Source organism: Moschus berezovskii, chromosome 14 (assembly GCF_049115385.1).
Source record: "Moschus berezovskii isolate FMDL1 chromosome 14, NW_MosBer_1.0, whole genome shotgun sequence".
Lineage (NCBI taxonomy): Eukaryota > Metazoa > Chordata > Mammalia > Artiodactyla > Moschidae > Moschus > Moschus berezovskii.
This window is the reverse complement of record NC_142473.1, coordinates 85,323,595-85,335,163: the sequence shown is the minus strand read 5'-3', so window position 1 is coordinate 85,335,163 and position 11,569 is coordinate 85,323,595. Positions and strand designations below refer to the sequence as shown.

Genomic DNA, 11,569 nt, shown 5'->3' with positions numbered 1-11,569 from the left:
TGGGAAAAATAAAGTGATATGTGTTTTGACAATCAGAAACTGTTGTTTTCACATAGTAATCTGAGTTGGTTGAGATCATAGATGAGCATATTCTAGTTACATCTTCATAGAATTTTTTATCACCTTAATTTATTTTGACACTTAAAATGCTTTGTTTCCATCTTTGAGTGAAAGCAAGCATAAGTATAAATGACATGAAATGAGTTCTGTGTTTACAAAGAAACATTTAACTATTTAGGTATGATTTTTTGACTAATCTGAAATTCTACCCCTCCAGGTCTTTTCTTTTCTGAGCTCCATTGCCTCTGAGACCACAGGAGGTCTGTTGCTTTTATTTCATTAATTTCCTGTTAAGCAAAATCCTTTCCAAGGTGTCTCACCAGGGAACAATGGCATTAGCTTTCTGTTAACACATCGCCTACACACACTCGACTTAATATTTCTGTGTGATTCTGTTGCTGGAACCACCATGATTATTTCCAAGTCCAAATATGTACCTCCCTTCTTCAGTTTTTCTTTTCTTTTTGATGCTATACTCATTTCCCCTTCCTCTAGCTTTCTATTCATTTTTTCTAAAACCTTTTTATTTTGAAATAAATATTCACAGGAAGCTTCAAAGATAGTACAGCGAGGTCTCATGTACCTTTCCCTCAGTTTTACCCCAGTTTCCTACTATAGTACGATACAAAAACCAGGAAAGTGACATTGGCATGTTATGTGTATAGTTCTGTATTGTTTTAGCACTCATGTAGATTTGTTTAACCACCAGCACAATCAAGATACAAAACTATTCCATCTCCACAAAGATCTCCTGTGTGTTATCCTTTTATAGTAACACCACCACCCTCCTTCCCAACATTCTTAATCCCAGGCACCTCTTCTCCATCTCTGAAATTCTGCCATCTGAGTTTTATAAATGGAATCATAAAGTACATGACCTTTTGAGATTGTATTTTTATCAACTCTGCTCTTGACACTCAGCCAGATTGTTGCATTTATCATATTTAGCTCCTCTTTATTACTGAATAGTATTCTGTGGTATGAATATACCACAGTTTGCTCAATCATTTTGTTATTTCAAGTGTTTGGCCATGATGAATAATGTTTCTATGAATACAGTTGTCCAGGTTTTTCTGTCAGCATAGGTTTTTAGGGGGATAAATGCCTAGGTGTGTCCTTTTCATGCTTAAGATATTATTTTACTCTCCCAGATTCTGATAAGACACAATTGATTACAACATCTATTGAATGTTTAAGAACTAGTCTCTCTTACAGGCTGAAAAGAGAATGGAGTTTGATAAAGTAATCAGCATGTGCATTACTAATATGAGGAATATAGGTGCTCTGGAGACGGCATCACAGATTAGACCCCGCTGAGGACTCTGAACTCTGTTCAAAAGCCGACTTCATTTGTCTGAGCTTGCATTCCTTCTTAGACTTCAAAGTTATCTTTTAGACAACACACTGACTTTCTTCCAGAATCTGAAGCAATTAGCAAGGAAGTTGTATTCCTTACCGCCTTTATCTAGGGTGAGAGTGAGAACTATCAGCCTGAATTCATCAAATGCACATGATACCTTATCTGTGAAATGAGTCTTAAAATATCCTTAGTTCAAAGGCAGGGATTTTTAGAAATGTAATCTGGCACAGTGAGTGGAATTGCTTTAGATAATCTCCAAAAGCTACTTCTACACCTAAAAATCTATGATTCTCTTCAAAAATTTCTGTTTTAATCAAGAAGAAACTGAGGTTTAGTGACTTAATATCATGCAAACAATAAGCGGATGGATGACCTCTCAGAGGTAGAAGTCAGGAGTGTTGTCTGTCAATCTACCCTGTAAATGTAAGAAGGATAAAAGATTCATTCATTTTTAAAATGAGGAAACCCAATTATGAATTGACCCCAAAGAAAGATCTCTCTCTTTCTCGTTACAGATTAGATCAGAGAAATGGATTGTGGAAAATGAAACTCTGGTGACAGAGTTTGTTTCCATGGGCTTGATAAATCACTTCCAGCTCCAGGCTGTTCTTTTTGTGACATTTCTCTTGGTCCATGTTGCCACTTTTCTGGGAAACTTGGGGATGATCACTCTCATTTGGATGGATTCTCGACTGCACAGCCCCGTGAACGTTTTTCTCAGCCACTTGTCCTTTGTGGACTGCTGTTCCTCTTCTGTCATTGGTCCCAAGATGTTAACTGACATCTTCGTGGAGAAAAAAGTCATCTCTTTCTTTGATTGCACTGCTCAGCTCTGGTTTTTTCATCAGTGTGTAGTGACTGAGTGTTCCCTCCTGGCTTCCATGTCATACGATTGGCATGTGGTCATCTGTCAGCCCCTATTGTATACACTCATTATATCTCAGTGAGTCTGTGGGCAGCTGGTGGTAGCTCCTGATTCCGTGGGCCCTATAAGCACCATGATCCACACAGCTCTCACCTCTCGCCTGCCTCACTGTGGTCCAAAAATCATCAATCACGTCTTCTGTGCCCTTCTTCCTGCTCTCTCCCTGGCATGTGCAGACACACGGGTCATGAAGTTTTACTTTTCTCTTGGCTGGAGCTCAGTGGCCGGATCCTGTTGGTCTCCTACATTTAATTGTCATCACTGTCGGAGGATCTGTCTGCTGATGGGAGGTGGAAAGTCTTCTCTACCTGCTCTTCACACCTGACTGCTGTCTCCATCCTTTATGGGACACTCTTCTTCATCTATGTACGTCCAAGTTCCAGTTTCTCCCTGGATATTAATAAAGTGGTTTTTGTGTTCTACACAGCCCTGATTCCCATGTTGAACCCACTTATCTATAGCCTGAGAAACAAGGAAGTAAAAGAATCATTCAGAAGGACATTTCAAAGGAAGAAGTTTCTTACAGGCAAATAAACTGGAACACCATTTATACTGCAGATTGAGAGTAATCTGTATGCAAGGTGTAACCACATGGGCTGGGTGTAGAGAATCTTTATTTTATGTTGAGATTTTGGGTCACTGACAAGTCATGTAAGGTCTTGGGTTATAATTCTCTCACTGTGCTTTCCTCATTTCTGATTCAGTAGGGATGAATTTTAGAACCTTAAACTCAAAACAGTAGATTATTGAATCCCAAGATTTAAAAATATTCATAGAAAAATTTTTATGACTAGGATATCAGAAGTTCTTTGTTAAGTCCTGAGTAAATGTTGTAATCATAGCAGTTACTTAACAGTACTCTCATTTTTCTTACAGTGTGTTGAGATCTCTCATTGTCTGTAATCTTGACCTTGACTCTTTAAACATAGACTGTTAAAAAATGTAGTAAGGTCAAAAGTTTAAAATTTTCAATTACAAGATAAATATGTTCCGGGGCTGTAAAATATAGCATAGTTGCTATAGCTAACAATACTGTATTTTATATTTGTAAGTTGCTGAGAGAGGAGATTTTAATCATTCTTATCATGAGAAATAAAATTCAGAATTCTGTTAGGAGATTGATAAGCTAATTGGGGTAATCGTTTTGCAATATACACAAATATTGAATCATTTTGCTGTATACCTTGGACTAATAAACTATTATGTTAATTGTGTACCAATAAACCTGAAAAAAGTGAGATATTCAGGAACTATGTAACCATAGCACTCTCTAATATTACCTTCATGTTTGGTGTCGGTTTATTCCCAAGGCCTTTTATATCCTCTATGCTCTTTAGTCACAGAAATAACTTATTGGGACTTTGCTGCTGTAATCATATGCTTTGTGCATATGAAGTACAGAATGCCTCCATGTTCTTTAATAAAGTATTAGCTATTATTGTTATTATTTATTGATTTTTGTGACATAGGCAGGATGTTAATTCTATATTTAAAGATAATGCACCAACAGCCATGAAAAGTCAATGCATTACCTGTGACTTCATAATTTGGTCTCACACTTTTATTTTCTCCAGTTACAATATTCCTTCAGCCATATTTTTCTGTTCTATTTTCTGGGACATGGCAACAAATCCAAGAAATGGGGGAATAAATGATGTTTTTGTACTAGTATAAGACTTATTGAGATCTACACTTTGTCATCCTTAAAAGCTTTCTTTAAAATGTATTTAAACTTTAATTAAAAAAATAAAGAACAACAGAAAATGCATTTAATTTTAGTTCAGTAACTACTAAAAATAGTAACACCCTAGAATTTTTGTTTTATTTATTTTTCATCATGCTTTCTGCCAGTGTTGGTGACTATGTTGGTTAATTACACTGCGATATACTGAGGAGAGAAAATATTTGAAAAAATGGTATTGGAACCATTGAATGTCTGCATGAGAAAAAAGTGATCATTTACCCTTACCTCAAAACACACACTAAGGTCATCTAAAGATGATTTGGAGATCAAGATGTGAAAGGCAAGGAATTAAAACATTTAGAAAATAACACAGGAGAGGGTCTCTGTGATATGTGGTTGCAAACTTACAAAAATAAGCTACAAAAATACTAAATTTGAAGGAAATATTGATTCCCTAAACCACATTAAAACTGAGACCATAGGCTTGCCGTTAGGAGCATAAAGATGTAAGACACACCAAGGAACGATGTATTTACAGTGGGTATAGCTGGTATACCTGAAATACGTGAATAACTATCATGTAAGGTTGGGGGCGGGAGGAGAAGGGGACGACCGAGAATGAGATGGCTGGATGGCATCACCGACTCTGTGGACATGAGTTTGAGTGAACTCCGGGAGTTGGTGATGGACAGGGAGGCCTGGCGTGCTGTGATTCATGGAGTCGCGGAGAGTCGGACACGACTGAACGACTGAACTGAACTGATTTTGTTAAAAAACTAGGCAATCTAGTGAAAAAATGTGGGCAAGACACTTGAACAACCACTTCATGGAAGTGGTTATATAAATGTCTTGTAAATATTGCAAAGTTGCTCAGTCTCACTAGAAATCAGCAAGATGACTGGTAAAGCTCCAATGCAGCATCAGGCTTACCTTTGTCAGTGAAACATCTCTCAATTTCTCATGATAAAACCTGTATATATATATAATAGAAATTCTTCACACATTTTGATTCTCAGTGATTTTTTGTTTGTCCATATTGGAAAAAGATACTAATTAAAATGATCACAATGTCAAATAAGGTATCCTGTGGAAAATTCTCTATTATAATGAACTTTAGATAAACAGTTCCAGAAATTGTGTCATCATTACACTGAAGTTTACTCTGTAAGTAGCTAAAGAAGGAGGTAAGAGAAGGAGTCAAACACAGAAAACAAATATTTTGATCCCAGAGGATTTTTAAAAAACATTTAGAGGCAGCAATAACATTTTAATTTACTTTCCTCTTAATAAAATTCCCAAGGTATGGCATACTTTAGGGAAACAAATTCTCCCAGAACAAAAAATAATGTAACTACTTCTGAAAACCTTAATTCATGCAGAGATTTTTTTTTTTTTCAGAGTGGAATCTTTCTATTTCCTTGGGGGAAAATCTAAGAAGAAAACCAAGTGACTGCTAGACAGTTGGACTTCCTCTCTGTGCAAAGGCACAGGTCTGGGTGGGAAGATGAAATGCATGCTGAAAAAAGAGCACAGTTTGTAATCCGATGTTAATTCTCTAAAGAAGAAACAAACTCACTGACATGTAAGTTTAACTCACTTTTTAAACCTATTTCTGCTTCTTTATTTCTCTTCAAAAGTTCAAGATGAGTTAAATGGATCTATGGGAAAATAAGACTGACCAACATTTGAAATATTTTATAGATTTTCTAATGTCGAACAAACTCTTATTTAAACCCTAATTTTCTCTCTAAAACATTTAAGCTGTATTGCTCTTTAAAACTGTATTTTATTTGCTGGCGTTTTATTCTAGCCTTTTTATGCCAATGTTCCTAAACTGAAAACCTGTAATTTCTTTTCTTATGGGTAATGTTATGCTTTTAAGTAATTTAAAGCTTTGTGCACTATCACTTTCTTGTTTTTTTCTCACTCTGGAGACCGAACTAACCAATGGCTGGTGAAAACTAGACAAGGATCCCAGAGTTTATTTTCACAGGCTTAAAGTACCATCCGCATGTGCAAGGCTTCTGCTTCTTGCTCTTCCTTCTTTTTTACCGTGCTACCATGACAGGAAACCTGGGCATGATTATCCTCATCCGGATGGATTCCCGCCTGTACACACCTATGTACTTTTTTCTCAGTCACCTGTCCTTTGCGGATGTCTGCTTTTCATCTGTGGTTGGCCCCAAGATGCTCAGCGAGTTCTTCGCTGAAAGGAAAGCCATTTCTTTCCTGGGCTGCACCTTGCAGCAGTGGTTCTTTGGGTTCTTTGTGGCCATCGAGTGCCTTCTCCTGGCATCCATGGCTTATGACCGCTACGTGGCCATCTGTAACCCATTGCTGTATTCAGTTGTCATGTCCCACAGACTCTGCATACAGCTGGTGGTTGGACCCTACGCTGTTGGATTTCTGAACACCATGACCCACACAGCAGCTGCTTTCCGACTTCCCTTTTGTGGTTCCAACATTATCAATCACTTCTTCTGTGACATGGCCCCGCTTCTATCTCTGGTATGTGCTGACACGCGGATCAATAAATTGCTAGTTTTCATCGTGGTTGGAGCTGTTCTTGTCACCAGCAGCCTGACTATATTAATCTCCTGTTTTTGCATCCTCATCTCCATCCTGAGCATCCGCTCTGCTCACGGGAGGCACAGAGCCTTTTCCACGTGCTCGTCCCATCTCTCAGGTGTCTCCATCTTGTATGGGACTCTTTTTATCTACCTGAGGCCAGGCGCAGTTTTTTCTCTGGATCTCAATAAAGTGGTGGCAGTGTTCTACACAGCAGTGATTCCTATGTTGAATCCTCTCATCTACAGCTTGAGAAATAAAGAAGTGAAAGTTGCTATGTGGAGGACCATCGCCAGGAGAAAGTTTTTCCTCAAAAGTTAAATTTCCATCTAAAACAGAAAATAGATTAAAAAGTAAAGCTTCTAGACATGGCTAGACTATCTGACCATCATCCAAAGATGCTTAAAAATTTGCAGAATTTGGGGGGTGCTATCCGTCTAGTCAAGGCTATGGTTTTTCCCGTGGTCATGAATGGATGTGAGAGTTGGACGGTGAAGAAAGCTGAGCGCCGAAGAATTGATGCATTTGAACTGTGGTGCTGGAGAAGACTCTTGAGAGTCCCTTGGACTGCAAGGAGATCCAACCAGTCCATTCTGAAGGAGATCAGTCCTGGGTGTTCATTGGAAGGACTGATGCTAAAGCTGAAACTCCAATACTTTGGCCACCTCATGCGACGAGTTGACTCACTGGAAAAGATTCTGATGCTGGGAGGGATTGGGGGCAGGAGGAGAAGGGGACGACAGAGAATGAGATGGCTGGATGGCATCACCGACTCTGTGGACATGAGTTTGAGTGAACTCCGGGAGTTGGTGATGGACAGGGAGGCCTGGCGTGCTGCGATTCATGTTTGCAAAGAGTCGGACACAACTGAGCGAGTGAACTGAAGTGAACTGAAATGATCCTTCCATTCTTCTACATGATTTTAATTTTAGTACCTTTTTTAAAAAGCTCTATTTCATTATGTCCCTATTTGTGACAAAAATCTCCAATCACCCAGACTCAGCAATTCTTTCTCCTCAAACATCTTCATTACTGAGAATACAGTCAAATCTAATAAATGTTGAAGTAACCTAGTTACTAATACTTTCACACTAGTTGGACCAACAGAAATGTCCAGATGAGGTGAGCTTCTTTGGAACAGCGAACATTACCCCTATCCTTACATGTAGAGTTGCAAATATGAAACAAAACATTTACATCTCTTCAATATGACTTTAAAAAGTAAATAATGCTCCATACATTATTTTTTAATATCTATTATGCTTATTTTCTTAATTCTTACCTTCCAAAAATACAATATCATGATCACTGAAGATAAAAATAAAATGCAGCTAAGCTAGTGAACGGAGAAGGCAATGGCAAGCCACTCCAGTACTCTTGCCTAGAAAATCCCATGGATGGAGGAGCCTGGTAGGCCGCAGTCCGTGGGGTCGCTAAGGGTCGGACACGACTGAGCGACTTCACTTTCACTTTTCACTTTCACACATTGGAGAAGGAAATGACAACCCACTCCAGTGTTCTTGCCTGGAGAATCCCAGGGATGGGGGAGCCTGATGGGCTTCCATCTATGGGGTCACACAGAGTCGGACACGACTGAAGTGACTTAGCAGCAGTAGCAGCAAGCTAGTGAAGAAAAATGTTAACCAAAAAAAAAAAAAAAAAAAATCCAGTATTCTTATTCTTCCACCAAGTGACAAGTCCTAGTAATAGTTCCCATTTGCCTCTCTACATACACCTCTATTCTTTAGTTTTCCAACTATTACTTTAGTATTAATATTCAGTTTTCCCTAGTTCTTTCAAATAAAGATAGAGATAGCTTACTACAGAAAGTAGAAATAAATTGCAAAGAAGTGAATGAAAAAAATGAGAAAACTTCTAAAAAATCAGAAACAATGTGATGAGAAGTTATTGGTAATTAAAATGCAGAAAATGTATTTCTTTTTTTTTATGTAGTTAATTTATTTTTTATTGGAGGCAAATTATTTTACAATATTATATTGGTTGGTTTTGCCATACATTGATATGAATTTGCCCCGGGTTTACATAAGTTCCCCCTCCTGAACCCCCCTCCCACCTCCCTTCTCCCTTTATCCTCCCTCTGGGTCATCCCCTGTATACGAGACAGCAAAAGAGACACAGATGTATAGAAAAGTCTTTGGGACTCTATGGGAGAGGGTGAGGGTGGGATGATTTGGGAGAATGGCATTGAAACACGTATGTTGTCATATGTGAAACGAATCACTACTTCAGGGTCAATGCATGTTGTAGGATGCTCGGGGATGGCATGCAGAGAAAATGTATTTCTTATTGTCTTGTTAGTATTTTTCTGTTATTCTTTTCAAATTAAAAAATACAATAGAATGAAGATAAAAAGTATTTCAACACCTTTCTGCTCCCCTCAACCTCAGAAGAATCCAAAGAGGAATTATACGGATTGCAATCATTTTCATAAAAGTTAAGTGATTTTTGAAAAGTATCCATTTGGTATAAACTAAATTCTAACAACATACGTTTTTAGCCCTGATAGCTGTTGGTGATCTAAAAATGTAAAATTTATCTCTAGACTATAAAGAGATCCACATATGAGTAGAGGAAACAAAACAAAACAAAAAACAGACATGCTTAAGTAGTGATGTAGGAAAGAATTAAGGTGTAGAATCTAGCTCAAACCCCTGCCCAGATAAATATCTTGAGGGGTTTTTGGATAAGCAAATGATTTCTCAGGCAGTATTGATGAAAGGATAGTGTCACAATCCTTCCTCACTCCAGAAGTTGTTGTACCTGCTTTGAAGATTGCAACAATACTAAGCACATTACAGGGACTGGACTGGCATGGAGTGACTTGGGTTCAAGGGAAGTGAGCAGACTATGGAATCAACTGGGTACTAAGACGTGGAGCCAGTGTACAGGCTGGGAATAACAGTGCTTTCAGTGAAACTGTTGTCTCTTCAGGAATGAGGCATGTGCTAAACAGAGAGACAGAAGTAGTGCTGCTGCTGCTGCTGCTGAGTCACTTCAGTCGTGTCCGACTCTGTGCGACCCCATAGACGGCAGCCCACCAGGCTCCCCCGTCCCTGGGATTCTCCAGGCAGGAACACTGGAGTGGGTTGCCATTTCCTTCTCCAATGTGTGAAAGTGAAAAGTGAAAGTGAAGTCGCTCAGTCGTGTCCGACCCTTAGCGACCCCACGGACTGCAGCCTACCAGGCTCCTCCATCCATGGGATTTTCCAGGCAAGAGTACTGTAGTGGGGTGCAATTGCTAGTAGGATGCTATTACAAGGATCAGGATGTTAGCTCAAAAATTTCCTCCATTTAATTTCTTTTATTTATTTATTGTAGATACAATTAATTAGATGGAGGCTGGGATGAACCATTTCAGATGTGTATGCGTTTGCTGCTAATAGTGAAATGAGGTGACTTTTCTTTCTCTTGCTGGAAAGAAAATTATCACTGTTCTGATCTGTGCCTTAGAGCAGAGGTTCTTGGGGTTCTGGTAGATGGCAAGAGGTTCCTCTAATCATCCATGGCATCTAAATGTCTTCTGGAAACCAGAGCTCTATTTATTTGCTGAGTCACACAGATGATGTGTTATGGTGGTGGAGAGGGTTTCTGCTCTTGGGTTTGTGAACACCATGATAGATCATGACAGCTGTTGATTTCCGATTATTCTCCAGGTCATTTCTAAGACATTGCTCTACTATTTGCCATCAAATGCTCTGACACTTCATCCAATGTATTTTTACTCAAAAATATTTTTATTATGGAATGTTTATATTTATAGAATAACACAACATAATGAGACCCTCTGTTCCCAACATCCTGGTTGTTACTGTTTGTATCTGGGGTTATAGGTATGGCCTAGCCACCTGCATGGGAAAGAAAGTAAAAAGGGGGCTTCCCTGGTGGCTCAGATGGTAAAGAATCTGCCTGCAATGCAGGAGCCCCTGGTTCCAACCCTGGGTCCTGAAGATAGCCTGGGGAAGGGAATAGCAACCCACTCCAGTATTCTTGCCTGGAGAATCCCATGGACAGAGGAGCCTGGTGGGCTTCAGTCCATGTAATTTCTGTTTACCTCCTTATGGCCATTGTGAGAATTCACTCAGCTGCTTGAGGGCACAGGCTTTCGCTCTTTGCTTTTACCTTGTGTGATCTCTACACTGGATGAAAATCACTTCTTTATCTATGACTTGGCCTTCCAAGTTTTCCTGACTTTCTCTAAAGGAGTGAAGCCTTTAGCACTAAAGTCTCATCACCAAAAGGAATATTTATAAAAAAGAAGATTTTTTTCTAAGACCTAAATTCATATCCAATACAGGATATGGGGGAAAAAAGAACTTCTATGAAAATCAAATGAACTGGGAATGTTCCTATGATTCTATACCATTTAGCAAGGCTTCTGAATGAATGGGAAAAGGAGAGGCTGCTTGATCAGAATTTATGTTCCTGTCATTTGGATGCCATGATTGCTTCTCACTTTCCCAGGAAAAGAATAAAGTTCAAACCCCATGCTCGGTTCACCAAATCCTGCTTCCAAGAGATTGCTCTTCATCTTGACTTTGAACTACAAGCGTGAGTGCTACATTGCTTCAATCTTGTCTGACTATTTGTGACCCCATAGACTGTGGCCCACCAGTCTCCTCTGTCCATGGGATTCTCCAGGCATGAATACTGGAGTGGGTTGCCATGCCCCCTCCAGGGGATCTTCCCCACGCAGGGAAAGAACCCATATCTTTTATGTCTCCTGCATTAGCAGGTGGCTTTACCACTAGCACCATCTGGGAAGCCCTTTGAACCACATACACAATTCCTTAAAATACGTTTATTAGATCTCTGCACCAAAGAAAATTTCTAGAACATTTCCTTGTTTTTTCCTGCCCCAGTCTCTAATGAGGTTTTTGACAGTTGAATTTCTAATACTAATTTTGATGTTCAGTTCAGTTCAGTTGCTCAGTCGTGTCCGACTCTTTGCGAC

The 11,569-nt window shown here is 39.1% G+C and overlaps 1 protein-coding gene and 1 pseudogene across 1 annotated transcript; both read left to right on the top strand.

The window, feature by feature from the left end:
- Positions 1-2,060: 2,060 nt before the first annotated feature.
- On the top strand, positions 2,061-2,879 carry LOC148775778 (olfactory receptor 5G25-like; annotated as a pseudogene).
- A 3,097-nt stretch (positions 2,880-5,976) lies between these two features.
- LOC129537456 (olfactory receptor 5G9-like) lies at positions 5,977-6,918 on the top strand. The gene has a single exon (XM_055396860.2). It carries the CDS (start codon positions 6,091-6,093, stop codon positions 6,916-6,918), a length of 828 nt encoding a protein of 275 aa, XP_055252835.2. The 5' UTR covers positions 5,977-6,090.
- The last annotated feature ends 4,651 nt before the right edge of the window (positions 6,919-11,569 follow it).